The sequence below is a fragment of the Contarinia nasturtii genome, unplaced genomic scaffold, assembly GCF_009176525.2.
Source record: "Contarinia nasturtii isolate CC-2019 unplaced genomic scaffold, AAFC_CNas_1.1 Cnas_scaffold_810, whole genome shotgun sequence".
NCBI lineage: Eukaryota > Metazoa > Arthropoda > Insecta > Diptera > Cecidomyiidae > Contarinia > Contarinia nasturtii.
The window spans coordinates 2,864,560-2,887,249 of record NW_022198157.1 but is presented as its reverse complement, the minus strand read 5'-3'; the positions used below and the strand labels follow the sequence as shown (position 1 = coordinate 2,887,249).

The following is a 22,690-nucleotide window of genomic DNA, read 5'->3' as shown; positions in this document are numbered from 1 at the left end:
TGTCTTCCTCGACTACAATAGAATCAAAATAAAACCACTTCGATCGACCAGTTTCACTTTCAGTTTAAATCAAATCTTCCGATGTGAAACTACCTTCCGAAACCGTTAAATGATATTAAACGACAATTTGAACAATTCAATAAAAGTTTTTGATATGACAGTGAAACGTTAAAAAAAGATTTCAACTGTTCAAAGTACTTTCATATTTAAAAAAAAGTCATCAATCGTATGGACTAAAGGAAAATATTTGTAAATTGGATTAAAGTTTTGTGTTTGAATCATGGTTTACAAAAAAGAACTGTTATTTTTAATATCAATATTAATATCAGTGGGAGCAAAAACATTCACCCCGATATCGTATGAAATTGATAAAACGGCTCCGTTAAAAGTGAGAAATGTGAGAAAAGTGAATCCATTACAGTCCGGCAAAGTATTAGCAAAAAATGTTGATTTTGCAAGACTTTTTAAAAATTTACGCCAAAATCGTTCGCCCGAAGAAATACGAATTGTGAGCACACTTGGATTACTATCGGGTGCTTTACAAGTTGAAGAAGCGATACGTGAAAATCTCTACGAAATGACCGATGATTTGTTGGCCTCATTCAATAAATCTACGCCCAAAGAAAATATGAACAAATTAATGGCCATCGAAGAGACGATCAACCGAGATAAATCTGCTGTGTCAATTCTAAATGGCATGTTGCAATACGCTCGAAATGTGACCACATTGGATGCACTCGAAAATGATTTAAAGCAAATTTTACGTGAGGTAAGTTGAAAGAGTTTTTTTTGGTCGTGTGTACAGTGCAATTTGCATTTCGTGCAACGTTTCCAACAATCTCTTTGCGAAAACAAAAAAAAAATGATTTCGATAACTAATAATTTTCAAATCAAAAAAACCATATATGAATGACAGAATACAGCCGCATCAAAGCGATTGCGCAGCAAAAAGTATACTCTAAACCGAGAAATTGGCGAAAGAACTGGCCAAAATAGTGCATCAACCGGAAAATTATTAACTCGCTCTGGAATGAATTTAAAGTATACCATGAAGGAAAAACTGTATGATGTAAGGGAGATGATTGACAACCATGTTGAAAACATACATTCGAGTGTAACTGAAAACGTCAAACAAACCATTGGATACCTTCAAAGCTTGCAAAAAACTAATAAAAAACTTATGAAAACAATTGTAAAATCTAATGTTAAATTGGATCCATCACTGAATGCCGTTAAACGTCTTTGGGATCAAGTCGCTTCGCCCGAGCACAAGCATTCGGATTTTGACGTTGAATTGAACTATCATGGAAGACGGGCCGAGGCAAGACCCGATGTGATTCGATTCAAAGATGGCCGACTAACAAAAGGCGAAGAGATTGCTACAAAACCTGACGTCATTGTTGTTGATACGAAATTAGGTCGTTTCAAACGATATAATGATCCGCATCCGGTAAATTGGTTTCATTTTATCTATATTTGCACCATATTTCTACACCATTTTACACGCTCAAGCGTATTATACACCAAATCGCAACTCAACCTGTACATATTTTTCCTTTTCCCTTTTGGTTGCAAAACAATTATTTTTCTGTGCACAACCCATGTCCCTTCCGTGACAAAAAAAAATGTATACAAATACAGGAAATGTCATTTGTGATTGATATTGATATTGGCGGGGAAAAAATGTTTGCGAGACAAGATGAAAAGATGAGAGCGAGACAAGATGAAGATAAACGAGAAGATGACAATGACAACGAAATTGATGGCAATCGGATGAAAGATGAGGACGAAATGGGCGAACAAAATATGGATGAAGAATTTGATGAGAGTCCAGAACAAAGTGATGGTCCTGGAGGTCTCGTCGGATTAATCTCGAATTTAAGTGGGGTAATATATCTAATTAGAAATGAAATCAATGACTGTTTTTGAGAAACTCTATATATTTTCCTAAAAGGGTGCAGAGGGATCGGATATTGGTGCTGTTTTAGGTAGAAAATTATTGCTATTGTGTAGTTTTCCATATTTGCAATATTTTTTTTCTTTTTGAACAGGTGCCGTATCGCAAGTCATCACCAATTTACTTGGTGTAAGTACATGATTCAATCTAAAACAATATTGAGACTATTAAAAACATGATTTATTTTTGAATCACAGCCTGGGGGTTTGGATATTCCCGGATTAGTATCATCTGGGACAGCCTTGTTAGCCTCTCTACTCTCGGGCGATGAAAATTTCGGGAAAGTACTAGGGAATATAGTGGGTAAGTCTCTCTTCTGGCGTAACAAAAAGATAACAAAAACAAAAGGATAATTTTTAGAACCTTCTAAAACAAAAAGATAATAAGCGCCTTTTTACGCCTGTCGTTGCTGTGTTAACTCAAGAAAAAAAAAAAACAATTTAAATATTAAAAGAAACACCTAATGAACCATTCATTTATTTTTAGGTTTGGCGATTGAAGGTTTTAGCGGCGGCGGTGGAGCGGTAATTCAAGCTTATACTCAACAAATTCTCTTCCCAATCATATTATTTAATATGTTTTCTTGTATTCAATTTCAAAACTTATTTTTAGCCGAACAACGGACAATTTTTCGGGCAATTCATCGGAAAATTTATATCGCTGTTAAGCGCGGTAAACCAAATTATTTAAAAAAAAAACCATTCATGTATAGAAAATTTCATAAAAAAATAATAAAATTTCCATGTTACATTTCACGGTTGTGGCTTTAGTTTTCACCATTATTCACAGTAAACATTGCTCATTCACACAAACACTTTAGATTAAGTATATTGAATTGATCAAGTTTTTGATTGGGACACGATTTAATAATATAGGATCCTGAAGACGACGATGCACCACTCCAACCAGACAAATTCATCGAAAACCTATACGATGGTATCGGAAAGGGATCGGCCGGTGATCCAGAAGAACGAGAAGGCGAAGAGGCTAACCCCGAAGTAAATTTTTTATTTAATGGAAAACAAAGAGCACCTCATTAGTAATTTACACGCTTGTAGAATAGGCCATTTGCAATCACACACATATTATTCACTTTTAAAATGAAATGATATTTAAAACATTAATAATAACAATTGTTGTTCTAACGTAGTGTGATCATGGTTCAGATTCGACCAGTTTCGTAAAAAGCTTGATATCGGGCTTGGTAAATGTATTTTCAAAGGCGATAGCATCATCAGCGGCAGGGTCATCACAAGGATCATTAAACGGCGCTGCTAGTTTTTCGGGGGGCTCTTCGCACGGTTCATCATCTTCATCATCGAAACCAAAAGATGATGGAAATAAAGAACGTAAACGATAGAACAATTGTATTAGAAAATTTACATAATTTGGCAACATTATTTACAAAATTAAAGTGATCATTTTGAAAGCCACAGTCAAATTTAATGTCAAACTTATAATAATTAGTCGAAATTCACATTGGTTTACGTTGTTGTTGCGATCATTTGTATAAACAATTTAAGTTCGAATAAAGTTGATAAAAAAAAGAAATTGATTTGTTTTAATGAGAAGGTTTGAAAATACAGAAAGGTAATCTGAAATACAAAGACATGTTTCAATAATTAAAGAAAATCTTTTTCGTTGTTATTACTTTGGAATTCAATCGAATGCCATTCGAATAACTAGAGTACATAATCAATTGAATTGATTCTACTACGATTATAAAACCAATTGCTGTGCTTCATAAATCGAACATAATTGCTTGAGGATGGATGTTATGGTTAAAATCGAAGTGAAGCACGGAAAAGATGTCACAAATCCATTGAAAATGTAGACATTAATAATATGGTTTGATCATCAAATGCAAAGAATCATCATTTCGCTACAAAGTTTTGCGTCGCTTCGCGCTTCAATTACATTTCAAGCATTTTGTCACCGTAATTAGTTTTATAATAATCGCAATAGAATCAATATAAAACCACATCGATTGAACACTTTCATTTTCAGTTCAAATTAAATCTTTCGATGTGAAACTACCTTCTTAATTGCGATTTTGAGTTTAATTTCTAACAAAAACCTGAAAAGTGCTCAAAAGAACCAAAAATTTAGACGGTTTAAATTGAAACTTGATTGAATCATGATTTACTCAACAGAATTATTCATTTTAATAGGACTAATAATATCAATAGGTGCAAGAACAACATCGTATGACAAAGCGACCGCCCCGAAAGTGAGAAATGTGAGAAAAGTGGATGGTTTAAAGGAAAGTAAAAAATTGGTGAAAAACATCGATTTTGATAAACTTTTTAAAAATTTACGTCAAAATCATTCGCCTGAAGAAATTCGAATAATCACCACCATTGGATTACTATCGGGTGCATTAAGAACTGAGGAAAAAATGCGCGAAAATATCTATAAAATGACAGATGATTTATTGGATTCGTTCAGTAAATCAACGCCAAAGGAAAATATGTACAAATTATTCGCCATTGAAGAGACGATCAACCGCGACAAATCTGCTGTGGCAATTCTAAATGGAATGTTACAATACGCTCGAAATGTAACCACGATGGAAGCTCTCGAAAATGATATGACACAAATTCTTCATGAGGTAACATCCATTAGACAGTGAATAGATTCGATAACTACCCGAGTGGAAAAAAAGTGACTAAGTTACTATTGACTGTAAGTGACTATAGTTAGCTATATTCATGAATTTTAAAATTTTGTATGGAAAACAATCGACTATAGTTACTCAGTCAGTCAGGCGATTATTCTGGGACGTTTTGACTATCGGGCTAGGGGCTTAATACGGCAAAAAAATTCACAGGAATTCACGTAAATTCACACTTTTGAATCGAGTGGTAACTGATGAGTTCGGTGAATTCGTGTGAATAGAATGAAATGTGTCAAATTAATAAAGTGAGGTTATGATAGCCGCAATATTTTTTAATTTATTATTTTTTCAATATTTCCGATTGTTTTCGATAGAAAATCGCTCAAAATTGAAAATAAAATTAATTTTTATTAAAAAAATATAAAAGACATTTACAATTTTGTTACACAAAATACAAATATTGCAGTAATTGCCAGCAGAAACTATTTACCACTATCTCACATATTTGAATGAAATTGCCGTGGAATTCACCGGAATTCATTCGTTTGCAGAAAAATTCAGTTAATTTAGATATTACTATAGAATTCGATCGTTGAAAATTTTGAATGAAGCCCCTAGCTATCGGGTGACTATGATTATTGTCAACTATAGTTAGCTGTTGCAGTTAACCATAGCTTACTTTAATTGATTGAAGTTAACTAAATTTAACTAAGGTTGCTTGTTTTTACAGTCAATAGTCAGTCAGTTTGTCCCAAAATAGTCAGTCACTTTTTTTGTACACGGGTAATTATCAAAAAAAAAAAAAAAAACAAATTAATTACAGAATGAAGTCGCGTCAAGGCGATTGCGCAGCAAAAAAGCAGCTATGGATCAAGATATTAAAAGAAGTGACCAAAATGGCGCATCAACCGGAAAATTGTTGACTCGCTCTGGAATAAATTTAAAGTATACCGTTAAGGAAAAATTGTATGATGTAAGGGAAATGATTGACAACCATGTTGAAAATATACATTCAAGTGTAACTGAAAACGTCAAGCAAACCATTGGATACATTCAAAAATGGCAGAAAAGCAATGGGAAACTAATGAAAAGAAATGGAAAACATAAAGTTAAATTGGATAAATCGTTGGATGGCGTAAAACGACTTTGGGATCAAGTCACGTCGGCCGAACACACTGATTTCGATGTTGATTATGACAAGACTCTATCGAATATTGATTTCAATGGAATTCGTATCACGAAAGGCGAAGAGATTGCTGTAGAGAGCTCACCGAAACCCAAAGTAATCGTTGACACGAATATAGATCGTTTCAAACGGCAGAATACGGTAATTTAGAATTTCACTATTTGCACCATGGATGCATACTTTTTCACCGTTTCACACGCTCAAGCGTATTATACACCATTTAATTTGCAATTCAACCCATATGATTTGTATATATTTTTCCTTTTCCCCGGTTAAAACGATTTTTTGGTCAAAATGTGCACAATTTGCAATTTTATTCATGTAACAACAAAAAAAAACTACAGGAAAAATTTATGGTCGAAGTTGATATTGATGGTCCGCCGAAAAAGAGCGAAAAACAAAATGACGATGACGAAGATAACGAAATTGATGGTGGTGATAAGGACGACGGTAACAAAGGCGAAGAAGGCGACGAAGATTTCAGCGGAAGTTCGGACTTTTCTGAAGGTGTGTGTCTTTTTTCTACTTTAAGTGCTTCCTGACATTTCTTAAACAAACATACATATATTTGTTTTTCTGACACGTTATTTAGAACCAGGTGGTCTTGTTGGCTTAATTACAAACTTGAGCGGGGTAATGTATACATTTGCCAAGTGATTATTTTTTTACAGTTTTTTGAAATCAATATTTTATACATCAGGGTGATGAAGGGTCAGACTTTAATGCTATCATAGGTAAGTTGTCTTTCTTTACTTTTCAGCAATTTAATTATTTCACTTTGTGTTTCTTCTTCGCTTAGGTGCAATCTCTCAAGTTTTGTCAAATCTGCTTGGTGTAAGTACATTCGAATTTCATAAGAGGAAAAATGTTAATTTGAAGAAATGATTTATTTCATATGTGTTGGTGGTAGCCCGGTGGTTTGGATGTACCTGTGGTGGTCACAAGTGGAACGGCATTACTCGCAAGTCTCCTCGCGGGCGATGACAATTTTGGGAAATTTCTAGGGAACATCGTAGGTACATTTTTGTCGAACATAATACGAAAGAAGAATAACTGAAGTTTGCTAAAAAAATTATAATCAGGTTTGGCGATCGAGGGTTTCTCCCAGGGAGGAGCGGTAATTCAAATCAAAATACAAATGACTTGGCAAGTTCTAATAATGATATTTAAATTTTAGGCGAACAATGGACAATTTTTTGGACAATTTCTCGGAAAATTCATATCAGTTTTAAGTGCGGTAAATGATTTTGATTGTAAAATAATTCATCCATTTCGTTTCTATTGAATGTATTTCTTATTCGGAATACAATTGAAGGATCCGGAAGATCTCGACAATGGCCCATTGCAACCAGATGTGTTCATAAAAAATGTGTTTGATGGAATTGGCAAAGGTTCAGCTAAAGATGCAGTCGAGGGTGATGAAAATAAACCCGATCAAGTAATTTCAATTTTCGTTCATTTTCAGGAGCACAAATGTCACTGCTTGTAGATTAGGCAATACAATCGCACATTATATGGTTTTCATTACTCATATTACATATAAAAAAAGTTATCTTTGATTTAAATTAGGATGATGGCAAGGGCTCCGATTCGGCTAAATTCGTAAGTGGTTTGGTGTCGGGTATTATAGGAATCATTACAAAAGCATCAGTAGGATCGTCGGCTGGTTCGTCACAAGGATCGGTGCAAGGAGTGACTGGTGTCTTAGGTGGTTCATCGTCGGGATCATCAGGCACATCATCTGGAACATCATCAAAAGACGATGAGGGAAAGGGACAAAGATGAAAAAAAAAATGTACAACAGTAGCAGTCAAAGTGACTATTTTCAACCGTTTATTTCCAAGTTAAAATTTAAATAATTCGGCGTAATATTTGTTGCGTTCATTCCTAATACAAATGAATGTTTGAATTAAATAAAATTTTGCGAAAGAATTCCATTAATTTTGAATTGGTTAAGTTCGAAAATATGTCTTGATAATCATGCTTGAAAAGATTCTACGTTGTAGAAAACATGGTCATGCCAATTGAATATATGGGTTGATAAGAGACGTAAGCGGTAAGTAAGTCGTTTGAATGTGCCACAAAGTCATGAGCCGAATAAATAAAATCACTGTCCAAACTGATTGGTTCAATTTTATGAGTTTGTTTTGTTCAGTTTTGGGAATTTACGCATGATAAACGCACAACGTCTCACCTGGTCTTGTAGTTGTGTTCATTGTGGTATTGCTTGAGCGGTGGGGCAAAATCCATTCAATTTCGATACGCTGCAGTTGAATATCATCGAACATGAAAAGAAATTTCTTGCGTCAGTTTTTGTTGTTATTATTGTTGATGATGTTTTCGTTCGCTTCGGAGAAATTGTGTATCGAATACATTTGGACGTCGCGAAGTGTTTGTAGCCATTACAAAACATGATTGTGTGTGCAATCGCACATCAGTATTCCATGATTGTATTGCGCCACGCGCCCAATATTTACCGATCGTTTTTATGTGAACCAGTGAAAAGAGAAAGAAGAAGAAAAAAATATTTTCTCTCGTATCATGCACACGGCGCGCGTACACGCACACATACCCAAACCAAATGAATGGAAATCTCGATGAAGATTTCATATCAATTGACAATAGTTGACAGTCGTTCATGGGATTGTTGGATTATTTGAATCGTTTGTTAAGTTCGGCCCGCTTGTAATTCGGAATTGTTTTGTACACCATCGATGAAGAAATTCAATTGGCGCGATTTTGTAATTTAAAGGTGTTAGTTAACAACAGTGTCTTTTGAATGGTGTTTGATTTTGTGTGATTTTATGATTAATGTGTGCTAAATTGCGTGGATAATCCATTTTAATTAAGCCGTTTGTAATTTAGTTGTGTTCGTCTCAGATCACCCGGCCATTTTAAAAGATTTAGGTGAGTATTCCGAACGAAGAATCATCAACTTGCATAAGAAGTGATAATTTTGTGACTGTAAAAGGTGCGTCGTCGTCCAAGATTTAGGCCATGCAATAAAAGTGAAAAGTTGTGCGTTTCACGTGTGCTAAATTATCAGAGCCTATTCTCATATCGTTCTTCATTTTATTGTCATCGTTTTCGATTTCACAGCACTAGCAAGTGCACGTGAAATCTATTCAAACGAAAAGCGAGATGGAAAAAACTGCAATCGTGGAGGCCGGATATAAGCACAAAACAAACAGAGTCACATTAATTTCCCTATTAACCTCAACGAAGCAAACAACGATTTTAAAAAAGCAAACAAATGCTTATGTGCAATCAATGTGTCTGTTCGTCACACATCCCAAGCACATCCATTACTAGATTACATTCTACTTATGGTTAGTTGTTGTTGTTGTGGTTATTTTGTCATTCAAATTGATCATTGACCATTTGCGTCGTATATGCATTCACATTGTTCAAGTAGCCGACGTTCAAAAGTAAATCTTCTTAAAACACTTGCCAAACTTGCATTGCATCGATCGAATCGAAATTCAATGCAATCGTATGCCATTCGAAACACAAAACGATTGCTTCATTTCTAAATCTCTTTTCACTTTTAAGATCATTCAATTCAAACATTTGGCGTCAAGTGAGTATGCCACAATCATGCTCATCGATTGACGGTTGTTGGGTTGCGCATTTCCAGTTTTTGTTTAAGAAACTGATACTAGCATAATTGTGATCGCAAAAGCATTCATCAAAACAACATAGAGAACACCTTTCACATGTCGGTTGGATGTGTGCCACATCGATCAAGCTCGATGCTCAAACATTTGAAAGGTTTCCAATTTAAGCATGGATTGCAACAATGTTCATTTCTTGCCCAATACAACGATCATAACACCGATTGGTGTCACTTTCTATTCCATGTGATAAATACAGAGCAATTTTGGGTTGGATTTTTTTTACTTAATTTTTCGAATGGAAATTCCATGTTTATCTCATTTACACGTTATAAAATCAGGTGTGTGCGAAAAAAACTATATCCGATAACTTATTGGAAACTTTTGCTCTCGTTTTTACCAAATTCAATTTTTTCTCTCGACATCAATTGATGGAAAGTAGCGATGAGATTAATTTCAAGTGTGTCTAATTTTTACCTCCGTAAAAAATCTAAAAACGCCATTTTTCGGTAATTTTACGCTTTTGTCTCAATTTGTCGCTGCGCCATGGCACTATGAGCCACTGCCGATGAAGTTACATTGATTTTAATTATGATTTACGTTTAATTATGGTAATTAATCAAGTGTTGTGAGCGGCACACTAACACCACCAGCAACAGCAGTAAGTATCGTGAGAATGACGTGAATTGCAATATGGGTGTTATCGTAATGTTATTTCAGCGAGTAAATCTGTCGGCAATTAAAAACTGCTTAAAATCAGCGACGTAGATCGTATGGTTATCATTGGCGTGAATGTAAATATGCGACGGAAAAATTCAACATTCATTCAACCCGGAGTTTTCAATAGAATGATTTTTCTTTATTCCGAATCCGAATGAGATGAAAGAAACAATAAGAATAATTGCTTACTTGTGGAGTTCGCATGCTTGACTTTGCGTGACGCGAATTTTTACATTCTGCTGCGTGCACAATTTCAGAAGCCATTCAAATCATATTTTCCACTGACATGAAACAAAAAAATATATGCATCAACGGCAATAAAAAAAAACAGATGTCTGAATGGCAGTTGCTTGTGATCCGGGGGAGGTAAGAAAAATCGACTTTGATCGTTGAAGGTGCGTCAAAAATTCTTTAACACTGAATGTTGAATACTGGCCGCTGAATGGCTCCAAGTCAACAACGCAATGCATTGCATAATCCAAATATATGATTGTGATAAGAGCACAAAATGTCACAAAGTCCATAGCAGTTACCCATAAATTTTAAGCAAATTTTTTCAACACAAAAAGTGAAATAATAAAAAAAACAGTTTATATACGAGAAATGCAAAATTGTAATTAAAGCCTCCTTGACCGAAATTTATGGCTGCCTCGTTTTGGTTTCGTTTGGCCATTATGCCATACAGCGGCCAACTCGAGCTCACACAAAATTGGCAGCTGTAAAAATTGGACAGTCGTAAAAACAAAAGACGTTAAAAGGTCTTTTACATTTTTAACGGTCAAAAGCCGATAAAAAGACGTTGACGAAAAAAAAGAATAACTGTAAACTTTAATGAGCACCACTTCTTAAATACTAAACATTAAATGTCCACTATCTACTTCATATGGATTGTTAAGTGTAATTGTAATCTGATCAGTCGTGTGTATGTTACCGTTTATGTTTTTTTCATTTTACACACACGGTTGATAAAAAAAGCAGCAGCAACAACAACAACAGCACACATACCAATCGGTTGCAACAAACAATGCAAATTAATTCTGTGATTTTCATATTTGGACGGCAAGATAATTCATTATGGTCATGCAATTTCGCCCCGTTTATTTTGCACTGATTATTATGCATGGAAATGTGAATGACTTATTGGCAGTTATTGCCGCGATGTCGTTGAATTCTGACGTGGATTTTTCGCAACGGTTCTGTACCTAATTGATCCAGTTGCAAAAATGTCGAATCATATGATTATAATGAGGCTGAACACAGCTTTGTGATTTATTTTGGTCATGGCCTCTTCGAATCAGGGCAATGAAAGTTGTTCCGATGCAACGTTTCAAAGGAATGGGCAAATTTTGAGATAAAGAAAAATGTCACAACACCAAATCAGATATACAAATTGGCAAAACGATTCCTAAAAATAGAGTTTTAGCACAATTAACACAATGTGCAGAGAAAAAAAACAGTCATTTTGTAAATGTTATAACTTTATTTGCAAAATACCACCAAATTACAGCATCCACTTTTTTAATAATAGACTTGAAGTTATTAAAAAAATGGAAAAAGCACAAGAATGATTAATAACGTAAAAACACTTAATTCATGAGGCGAGCGTAACATAAATTATGATAATGGGATTCGGGTGGTTTTCTTAAGAACATGGTCGGAAAATCGGCAAACAACGTGTGTCGGCCTGAGACGAATTGTTACACACAAGACAAATGAAAAGCACATGCATATTCATTGAAAATCCGTACATGCTTTGTTCGCATCTATCAACAAGCATATCTGCAACTAATCATATTTTATTCATGTTGCAAATAGAATTTTATACGCTTTTTCGCTGCACTTTTTTCATTTGATTCAAGCGACGTGAAAACGTGCCATGTGCACAATCATTAATTCTCACCTCGTGATGGCATTGCGTGTATGGGCCAAAAAAAACACGTGGAAATGTCTTTATTGTACTTGCCAAATACTAACATATCAGAATTAATTAAATTATTATGATGCATGTGCAAGCAAATTTAATCATATTTTTTAATTCAAAAAATTTAAAATTACTTCTTTTTTCGAATCATTCATTCTTTATTAAGTAATTTCTTTAAAGTCATTGACTGTTGATTTTCAAATTCATTGATAGAGAATAGAAAAGTTCCAACATTTTGACGTCTTAAATTCGAGCTGTCCAGTTTTTTCCTTCGTTAGTTTTTTTTTTCATCAAGTGACAAAACAACAGTGATAATTTTCATGTCACAAACATTTCCATTGGTGATAAAGAATGTAATCATTCCGCGGTCATTGCTCCATGGACATAATCAAAAACAATTACATCTCCTGCATCTTGACATCTTTAATCATCATGAATGCGTTTGAATTTCGAGTAATTCTTGCGGTGCAATAAAACGATCGTTGATGGAAAATAGAATCCACTGGCATTTCGACAGAGAAACGAAAAAAATGCTCATATAAAAATGTTGAGCGATCGCATGAAAAAAAAAACCAAACGACATTGACATTATTTTGGTCAACTTAAAAGTTGCTGCTGGTCACTGTTACGGATTTCTCGTATGCGTGCTATAGATATTGATCCGTTGATCTTTGTTGTGCGCACAATTTTATTTTGCATGTTTATTTATGCTTGAAAATTGCTGGAAAATAGGCTCAAACAATGAAATCTAAATGTGTTTGATCACATTGAAAATCACCTGTTAAACAAGTCGCAGGTCAAAGCTGCGCTGTGGATAAACAAACAAACAATTTTCAATTCAGCTGGTTGAACCATAACCATAATTAGGATTGATCTTGTTTGCGCTTAATCTCTTGCACATTTGTGGTTTGTTTATCGTATTTTGTTGTTGTTGCGTCAAGTCAATCCATCAGAGTCACGAACGTTTTATTGCAACATTCAATTTTCGCTTTTGTTTGTTCTCTCGTCGTCTGCACGACGCTCGTTGAAGCGACAAAAAATAAATTAAAATGTATTCAAATTGACTGAAATTTATAATCTGATTGCATTAGAAAATGGCTAATGAATATGATTTTTTTATAGAGTGTTTGCGCTACAGATTTGGAATTATGTAGATTACAAACAATCTGGCTGACGAAAAAAAATCTGAGATATTTCCAAATGCTGAAGAAGACGAAAAAAAAAAACTCCGTGCATTTGATGAACATGCATAATGTGGCGACACACAACTAAAAACACATTCTCCAAAATTATTAACATTGATTGCGGCGCATTTGACCGCCTTCGAAAATAACAGATGAGTAATATACATGTTGTTTGTCATGTCAAGCATATCTGTTCGGGTCACAGAGAGATGAAACTATTATCTAAGCACATTTATCAATATGGCGAGGGCAAGACGAGCGTGAGTTTCAACCTTTTGACATTGCATTGCGGCAAAGCAATAATAATTGAGAATTAGTCAAGATTCGAAATTTCAAGATGGAATTTTATTTAATTGCCAGGAAATCCATGACCTCACAATCACGAGCACACATTTTCGGCCACATCCAATTTTTCTTCGAAAAAAAAAAACAAAAATTATTTAATTACAATTGTAGCGTAAAGCATTTTAAATTTCACTCAGCAAAATACAATTGAAATTGACATCTTGTTGATCTCAGAAACAAGTGATGAAGAAAGAAAATTATACGACAATAATAAAAATGTGTGATGGCACACTTGCGATGACGTTATATCGATTATGCAAACCATTTAACACAAAGATCACGATGCCGAACAAGAAAAATGTGAAAAAGAGATATAAACGGCTCTATCGACCATCCGGCTCTAGGAATATGGTCGATGGCGACGATGACAAACAAAAAAAATTCATTAAAATATTATGCAATTTCTTAATCGATTTCTTTTTTATTGACATCTTACTTTTCGTATCTTTTTTTCTCGTCTTCTTTTGCTGGCATTTGGAAGTCAAACAGAGCGAGAAAAGTGGCCATGTATGAGTGCTCTTGTGTATTATTATGCGATGAAAGAAATGAAATTGGTTCCGAAATATGGTTTATAAATAAACGAACAAAAAGAAGTAAAACTACCTGATGAACATGAGAAATTGAGAGAAATTAAAAAGAGGAAGCAACGAAAGTGTATTATTTACTTTCCGTCGTCGCGTTATTCGTGTATTTGTCAGAGATGTGGTGCAAAAAGCGTATCGTGCATAATCATTTAAATCTTTTTTCGAACAAATCGAGTGATCATCAAGCTTATTCAAGTTTTTTTGTAGATGATTTCATAATCGATTAAGTGTAGACATTTCATAAATTATTCTCTCTATTGTTAATGAAAGCAACAACTTACAAATGTTTAATAAATGTACCACGTTCCAGTGTCTGTATACAGCCCATCTCTTTGCTCGATGAAATGAGCGAAAGTTTTTGTAAATATCACGATGCTTTATGTGTTTCGGGTCACGGTGCTTTTCATTTTATCTTCAATTTGCATTTTTTTTTACTGCACAATCGGCGATAACAAATTATTAACTTAAAGTTTAGTCATCGTCCGTTAATCTAACAACGATCTTACTGAAGCGTGTTTTCATCGCTTCTGTTTTAATAATGATGGAATTTTTTTTTCTTTAAATGCGTATGGTGCTAATTTCACGCATATTCCTAACAGCATATTGTTTATTGAGTTTTAATCTATTTAGCAGTGTTTATTTTTAGTGTCTTTCTTACGCGGGCACATTAGATAACATTGCTGAGGGTTATGCGACATTTTCCCGATTGTGATTACATTCCGTATCAAAACTGGCAGTTGAAAATAATCAATGTTCAGTTTATTTTTCTACTGTTAAAACCGCAAAAAAGTGGAATGCGCATGCCCAGCCCAAACACTCAAATGAAATGCGCGCGCCTATGACAAAAATTCCAATAAAATTACGATTAAATTAAAACAAACCGCATCACGAAGCGCTTTAAAAAAAAAAACAGCAACTGCAAGAACTTTAATAATCATTTGAAGGTTGACACGCATTTTAATGTGGCCATTTAGATCAATCGCATAAATATTGACCAATCGTCAGAGTGGTTTAGCGCATGTGCATGAAGTGCCGGTTGTTTGTTTTTATTGTGGCATTTAAAATGTAAACACAACCATCGTAATGCTCAATGAATAAAAAGCTGCGGTTTAGAACATAAACACAAAGGTATCATCATCAACGCTTTACGTACATGTGTTAATAATTTCGTAAAAGAGCATTGCTGTTTATGGCAAATCTCTGATCAATGTAATCATTTTGTCATTTTCATTTTTATATTACCATTGGCACACAACATCGCACAATTGATCACAATCACTTTGGCAAAACGAGACAATCTTTGTGATTGCGACGCTGTAGTGAGATGCGTTTATGTTTTTGAATGTCTTAAACGTTCGACATCGAAACAGGCGATTGTATACAACCGTTCGCTATGCTGGCTTTATGGCAATTTGATCTCTGTGAGATTGAACGCGCATGCGCGCTCTTACATACATAGGCATTTTCTCTTATCTGACCCAAATTGAGAGAGGCACATGTTGTAAGAGCGAGCCAAGTATATGATGTGAATTGCAATGAAGAAACCGTTGTTGAAGCAACCGATTTATAGAAGTACTGAAAGAATACTTTCAGTTTCAGTTATCCCAATCGTTTGCTCGAAGTTGGACCTATTTTGAATACGTAAGAATTGAACGCTTCGCAGGGACTTTCGATTATAATTCTCGAAAACGAATTCACTGTTGTAATAAAAGCGACAAATTTAAATCGTACGTCCGATCATATTTGAGTGAAAGGCACATAAACAATTCAGATAAACAAAATACATTGTTTTGCTCATTATTTTTCAAATTTCAAATGCAAAATGGCATAGAATTAAGCATAGAATAAAATTGAAATAAAGCAGAGTGTAAAATAATGCGGTCGATTTCACCCCACCTGATCACAATTGTGTCGGTTATCATATCGCCATGAAGACCGTATATTTATTGAGCATCTAAAGAGTGTTTGTATTTCGTTAATCCAATGGCCAAATCCGTTCAATCGTACACTACTACTACATGTCGTTACTTTTGCTTTTGGAAAACAAACACCACAAATTTGATTTGTATACCGTGACTGACGCGTCGAAAAAAAAAGCTCATTCGAATGTATGGTGTTGTACGCGATTTATTATATGATGGTGCAATGCAATACATGCGCGCGCGTCATTCAAACACCACAATCAAAATACACTATAATCTTGGTCCGTTGCAGAGAGAACTGTGTTAAGTGTGTGGTTCGTTTGTTGCTCTGCAAAAACTGTGCGCGGCTAAACCGAACAAAACATGCCGTAAACACTCTCAGTCCGAGTTGTCGGTTTACATGGTAACATTTCTTGGTTTTTCGATTTTCGAATTCAGTTACTGTTCGTTACTCATCGCTGTGTGAATGTACGCACACGCGCCGATTTTTTTCTTCTTCAGATTTTTCATTAAAACCACCAATTTTTCGCGTTATATTTCTCACATTTATATAAATAATCGTTCGTTTGTTTTATTTTTCATTTTCGTATCGCCGTTCGCCAGTTTGTTAGACTTCCTTAAATACAATTTTCTACGGTACATAAAAAAAAAGTATATGTTTTTTTCGTGTGCAGTGTCAAAAACTGTATAAGTTGTTCATTGAATTAGTAGTGCAGGTTGAGTGCAATATTGTTCGTTCACAGAAACAAAAAGCCTATATCATTTGGCGTGCGTAAAACTGACAAATCAATGCATTCATGCAATCGTACTTGGCATTTCTTTTGTTGTAACGCAAAGTAGCATATATTATATGTATAAAAATTGAATTGGCTTGGGCTGTGCTAGTTGTAGATACTTCTCTTTTTCTCGCACTCTTTCTCTCTCTCTCTCTCTCTCTCTCGCCCTCTCGACGGCCACATAATTTTACGGCTTGCATTTGCATTCTCAGTTGACGTTCCAATCAGTCAGTCGAAGTGCTTGAGCACTTGAACATCATTTCACGGGTCAAAAAGAAAACTTTACCAACAAACTCACACAAGTAAATGGACGAACAATCCATTGATGCATTCAGCTACTGGATACATTCAAATTACTATATTTTTTTTCCCCTTATTTTGTGTATTTTTTGCAATTTATTTCAAAGTTGTTATGCTAATCATAGATTAAATTATCATTATATTTATCCATTAATTAACCGCATTTCGTTCATGTTGTTTGCTTCTATCGTTTACTCATTTTGCAGATTTATTCAAATAAAATAAGCAACAAATAGAAATACCAAAATGCAGACAATATCGTGGAAATGTTTAGCGGTGATTGCAATCGCGATGTGCTCGCTTGTTATGGCTGTCCCAGTACCAGAAGAAAACGACTTCGATGCACTAAGTCCAGAAGATGCAGTTCCTGTAAGTAAATTCAATAAAAAAAAAATTTATCAATCGAGAATTTTCCCGGACCATTTTTTTCATAATTGACCAAAGATTTTAAATGAATTGAACATGATTATTGTTGGCGTAGTTAACTTAATCTCATTGAAGTAGATCAGCAAGTTTTTGGAGGTGATCACGCTGGGAGAGCAAAAGTCGAAGAAAAAAAATGTGGTAGAAAAGTGAAAGACCACATATCAATCATCATTGGCTCATGGCTTTTTGTACCGATAGAGCGAAATTATCAGAAAAAAAAACCCAACCTTGAGTTTGAAATGTCAACTTTTTCTCTTCGTACACTCTCGCTGCTCCAAGTGAGCTACTACTTCTGAAATTCGTGACAGCAATCTCATTTTTGTTTCATGCACAACTCGTGCATGATTTAATGATTGCGAACGGAAACGGACTTTGGATTGAGATGAAGAAAGCCTCTTGTTGCATTTTTTTGTTGCAAAGAACCAGTTATTTTTTCGGATAGTTCAGTTTACCGCTCACATGGTCATCACAGCAGCAACCATCATACATAACAAATAAGTCACACGAATATTGCTTGGCGGTGCACAAGAGCGACGACGAATACCGTAACGGCTCTTTTCTCGCTCATTCACTTATTCAACTCGTTCACTCTCCCTCTGCCTCGTCTGAAGTGCGGTTTTTACAATCGATCTTGTACATTACGCAATATGGCATTTATGCACATACACCATTGTACACATACTGAGCGGCGGCATTTACATTACAAAAAAACGTTACTTTTTAGCATTGCTCTTTTTTAGTCAAATGACACCTTCGCAAAACCATTTCTTTTGAGCTCAATGAAAGTCGTTTGCTTTTTATGAAAAAAAAACCCATTAGCTTTCGTATGACAATCATTTCGAAATGTACGTAGCATTTTTAATAATTATATGATGTACTTTTAGCATTGATGACGTCAATTAACGTCAATTCATGACCTTGGCAGTAGAGTCTTTCATGCGAAATCAGTTCAAATGATCCGAATTCTAATCCGATTCGCATCCAATTTTAAGAAATCACATCAATTCTACTTCTTTATTAAACGAACATTTTCACTTTCAAATCTATGTCGGGCCGAAAAATTACGGTTATTCAATGCTAGCCAATAAATGTGCTGTGCTTACGGTGTATTTTTTTGTGCAAACTTCGAAAACATATGCGGCACACGATAACGTTTATGTAAACTCTGTGTACAATATTGTTGAATGCTACATAATGCACACATTTTATATATATTTTTTCATCATTTTGTATTTGCAATTCGTTGGATTTTTGCATTTCGTTCATGTTTTTAATGACTTTTCCAAATGATTTACGAACACAAAAGAAATTACAAATTATACGGCCAAGTGAAATAGAGATAGACAAGCAAATAATATTTTATTCGTTGAAAATAAACGTATCTAAGCTTTGCAAGTGGCCATATAACGTAATAGTTACTATCACGCTATCAATATATATGTATACCGATGACGGCCTACTTAATTGCCATTATTTGACGGCCTAGCTCCCCATAAAAATTACGCCAAATGCAAAGTAACAAGAAATGTATTGCCAAAGGTGCGATTCCACATAAATTTTGCCATTGACAATTCAAAAGCTTTTCAATCGAATTATAATCCACATAATAGAATAGAGAAAGTTATATTCTCCAATTTGTACAAGTCCGAGTCGAAACTTCTGAAGCATTATAAAAATTAAGTCAATTTGATTTGGATTTCATCATTTAATTTTTGTGATAATCTTCTGTTTGTTCAAATCAAAAATAGCTAATGTCAGTGAATTCATCACGTACATTGATTTTTGTTTTGTTTTGATGTTTAGAACTAAGGAAAGTTTATGTCAATTCATGTTCATTATCAAGTTCACGAAAATAAAGTGCGATAACTTCTTTTCTAATGTCAACACCAAAAAAAAATGTCCGTCTAATCAATAATTTGGAAACATTCTCGTCGGGCTTATCAGTCAAAATATTTGAATATTTAACGAATACCACTAGGAGACAATGTCATGCAATAAATTCAACTGTTTATCAATTTTAGGATAACGAACTTGACGTACAAGATCGTGACAAGAGAAAAATCTTTGGACCCGATATTGGTTTTGGAGTGAAGAATGCAGTTTTGGGCTATGTCTTCGGTGTAAGTTATTGAATAAATTGACTCATTAAAAAAATACAACGTCAAACGGTGTCGCTTTTACTTTTAAAGTGACAATCATACATTTTTAATCATGACAAGAATAACACATTATGACATCACAAATACTTGAACAGTCAGGGCATCTAAAGCGAACAAATAATCAAACTAGTTACTTAGGATAGGAACACTTCAATGTAACAAAACAAAACATACTCATTTTAACAATGGCATTTTTTCAAGTTTTTTTTTCTCATTTGTTTACCATTTCCATGTATAACACGTACACCTAACAGTGCCAATTTAATGTAAATAGATTAAAATGGCCTTTAACATTGTAGAAATTAACGATTGTAATTTTGTTATTTTAAATACACCCAAATGATCTTTAGCTCCTCTGTAAATACGAAAAAAAAAAAACGATTTGACTAAATTGGTGCGTTTGGTGGTTTGTTCCACACAAAATTAACCAGATTGAAGTCAGTTGGAAAATATGTTGCTTGCAACTTTGTTCGATTCATTCACATTGATTTCAAGACGTTTCGGTCATTTTAAATTTACAAAATTGCTTTTTTCAGCAACAATCAAAGTGAAGAAAATCATAGTCATTCATTGTTCAGTGCCATTGCAGCATAAAAACTTAGGCTCATTTAAGCAAGTCCATTAGAGAATAATGACGATGTATGACTGAAATTGATCTAAAGCTAATACACACACGAAATGCAATTGGAAATAAGCCCGAAGCGATACACTATGATTTAAAATTTTTAACAGAATTAAGCACATTCATTACTGAAATCCTCCTTAACCTTAACATTATTATTTTTTTCTTGTAATAACCATTGATTGACATATCTTGTGTGCGTTTATGAACTTTTTTTTCCATAGAGGTTGAATAGAGCTTTGAGTATGTGTGTACTTTTTTTCTACCTCCGATATGCTTTATGATTCATTTATGTTCAAACATTAAGACACCTAATAAAAATTTAAGGGAAAAAAAACATCAATTTTCATTTTCTATTTTGCTATTGATTGTTCGTTCCACGCAATTGTGAACTTGTAGAAAATCGATGGTATTCTAGACGCAAAAACAAAACTATTGAATCAATTCGATGAAACAAATGTGGCTAAAAACAAGGCTGCTGGCATTGAACCACCGGCACCAATAAGTTCACTTCAACAATTATTACAAGCGGTCATTCAACCAAAACTTGCGGTAATCACATCGAAATTTGGTGCTCTTAGCGGAAGCTCAGCCGGAGGTTTGGGTTCATTAAGTGGCGGTTCAAGTGGCGGATTAAGCGGTGGTGCTCCAGTTCCATCACCAGATTCCGATGATTCTCATGCCGATTTGAATGACGACGATACGGGCGCTCCGGTCGTTTCAGGCGGTTCAGGAAATATTCTGTCATCATTTTTGAAACTTTCGGGCCCTATTCTTTCATCATCATCAAGCAGTGCCAAGGGAGGTCAATTAGTTCCAATTCCAACCGATGACGATGAAGAATAAACACACAAACACACATCTCATCCTCGGTTCACATTTTACCACAACAGGAAAAATTAATTCAACAATAAATGCCAAAATTTGTTTTCTATTTTTTTTAACAAACATTTTTTATACGTTAATTTTGTTTTTAATTTCGTAATTTATAGGAGAGTAGAGAAAAAAAAGTAATAATTCAAAATTCGAAAACAAGTCGATCCCAAAAAAAAATTGTATATCGAGGAGAATGCGTTGTAAAATCGATTTGTATGATAAATACACAGTGTGTCTAGCTTTAGTCTTATTTAATGATATGAAACGAACTGCTACAACAAAAGGCGAAAAACAAATTGTAATAATTCATTCAAAGAGGATGAGCTGCATCATCCGACCGAATTTATTTGTACGGCAGAAATTATTGTTGTGACGGCTAAATAAGAAATAGTTGACCTCTGACGAGATTTACAATTTAATTTTGTTTTATTTTGTAAATAAAATTGAACAATTGTGTTAATAAAATCGGAACTATTGGACTATGTGGAAGAAACGGACGAAATGCTAAACAATTTATTGTATGGAATTTTTGTTTTGTTCATTGACTTTAAAAAGACCCTTTATAATTTTGTTCCCTGTAAATCCCGTTAACTACACTAATCATACTTATTGACCTTGCTAGTCTCTCTGTGTGTCTCTCAAGTTCATTATTTAAAATCACGCTTACTTTACACACAAATTATGCTGTTAACCGTTGACTTAATGGCAGCATTTTGCATGCTTCGGTGATTGGATCTCTTTTTCTATTATTTCTCATATCCCATACAGAAATGGTGAGTTACTTCTGGAATATTGCAAATAACTGTATCTTTTCTAATTTGATAAAAATCGTAGAAAGTTTTTTGAATTTTGATTGAAACTTTCATGACATTTGAAAACATAAATGTAAATCTCTGAACTTTACTTTTCTTTATTCCGTTTCATTTAAAAAAAAAAAACCTTCGATTAAAGGACGAAAGCGATGTAGATAATGGTGTTCCACTTGTTCGTGTCACAAGAGCCACACCTGTCTTGCCGCAGGGAGTGACCGATGACACTCCAGATTTTAATCGTGAGATGGTCATGCTTGACATTCCCGATCAACTTTTCGGCAACTCATTCACCATTGTTACGAATATTTCGAAACTTTTCGGTGATCTAATGATGGTTAGTTGCCATCGTGTATTTGCTTTGATTCGAATTTATTCTGATGCTTTTTTTCATTTTAAATTTTCATTCACAGAGTTCAGCGCGCCGTTACGCAAATTTTGTACAATATTTTAAACCGCTGCTTGGAAAAGCACTTACAGTAAAAGGCCTGTATCCACCTCCGCCAACTACAACACCACAACCAATTACAGACACCAATGATATTTGATACATTTCTCAACTTAATTTATTTATTTAATAAAAATATTAAAACAATTTTACGATATGATGGGCGGGTGCAAAATTTTCAATTAAAGAAATTAAATTCCAAATAATTTTGTGTTTTTTTCTAT

At 34.3% G+C, this 22,690-nt stretch overlaps 3 protein-coding genes across 3 annotated transcripts; all 3 read left to right on the top strand.

Annotated features, from left to right (window-relative positions):
- The first annotated feature begins 214 nt into the window (after nt 1-214).
- LOC116342091 lies at nt 215-3,412 on the top strand. The gene is made up of 10 exons (XM_031769583.1): nt 215-769; nt 917-1,450; nt 1,642-1,887; nt 1,955-1,988; nt 2,052-2,086; nt 2,155-2,260; nt 2,444-2,481; nt 2,570-2,629; nt 2,833-2,955; nt 3,108-3,412. Exons 1-10 carry the CDS (start codon nt 281-283, stop codon nt 3,315-3,317), a joined length of 1,875 nt encoding a protein of 624 aa, XP_031625443.1. The 5' UTR covers nt 215-280; the 3' UTR covers nt 3,318-3,412.
- A 964-nt stretch (nt 3,413-4,376) lies between these two features.
- On the top strand, nt 4,377-7,619 carry LOC116342211. The gene is made up of 11 exons (XM_031769731.1): nt 4,377-4,568; nt 5,398-5,901; nt 6,105-6,267; nt 6,353-6,393; nt 6,461-6,494; nt 6,560-6,594; nt 6,671-6,776; nt 6,843-6,877; nt 6,938-6,997; nt 7,076-7,198; nt 7,330-7,619. Exons 1-11 carry the CDS (start codon nt 4,377-4,379, stop codon nt 7,543-7,545), a joined length of 1,509 nt encoding a protein of 502 aa, XP_031625591.1. The 3' UTR covers nt 7,546-7,619.
- An 8,100-nt stretch (nt 7,620-15,719) lies between these two features.
- Nucleotides 15,720-22,669, top strand: LOC116342210. Its single transcript, XM_031769729.1, has 6 exons — nt 15,720-15,855; nt 17,333-17,495; nt 19,574-19,672; nt 20,733-21,176; nt 22,161-22,355; nt 22,432-22,669. The coding sequence occupies exons 2-6, from the start codon at nt 17,373-17,375 to the stop codon at nt 22,564-22,566; spliced, it is 996 nt and encodes a 331-aa protein (XP_031625589.1). The 5' UTR covers nt 15,720-15,855; nt 17,333-17,372; the 3' UTR covers nt 22,567-22,669.
- The last annotated feature ends 21 nt before the right edge of the window (nt 22,670-22,690 follow it).

Coding starts and splice junctions, on each gene's coding strand:
- LOC116342091 (XM_031769583.1), top strand. CDS start 281: ATGGTTTACAAAAAAGAACTGTTATTTTTAATATCAATATTAATATCA. Junction 2,087..2,154: donor TCATCACCAATTTACTTGGT/GTAAGTACATGA, acceptor TTTGAATCACAG/CCTGGGGGTTTGGATATTCC. Junction 2,261..2,443: donor AGTACTAGGGAATATAGTGG/GTAAGTCTCTCT, acceptor ATTTATTTTTAG/GTTTGGCGATTGAAGGTTTT.
- LOC116342211 (XM_031769731.1), top strand. CDS start 4,377: ATGACAGATGATTTATTGGATTCGTTCAGTAAATCAACGCCAAAGGAA. Junction 6,878..6,937: donor GTTTCTCCCAGGGAGGAGCG/GTAATTCAAATC, acceptor TTTAAATTTTAG/GCGAACAATGGACAATTTTT. Junction 6,998..7,075: donor TCATATCAGTTTTAAGTGCG/GTAAATGATTTT, acceptor ATACAATTGAAG/GATCCGGAAGATCTCGACAA.
- LOC116342210 (XM_031769729.1), top strand. CDS start 17,373: ATGCAGACAATATCGTGGAAATGTTTAGCGGTGATTGCAATCGCGATG. Junction 21,177..22,160: donor CAACCGATGACGATGAAGAA/TAAACACACAAA, acceptor CTTCGATTAAAG/GACGAAAGCGATGTAGATAA. Junction 22,356..22,431: donor TTTTCGGTGATCTAATGATG/GTTAGTTGCCAT, acceptor TTTCATTCACAG/AGTTCAGCGCGCCGTTACGC.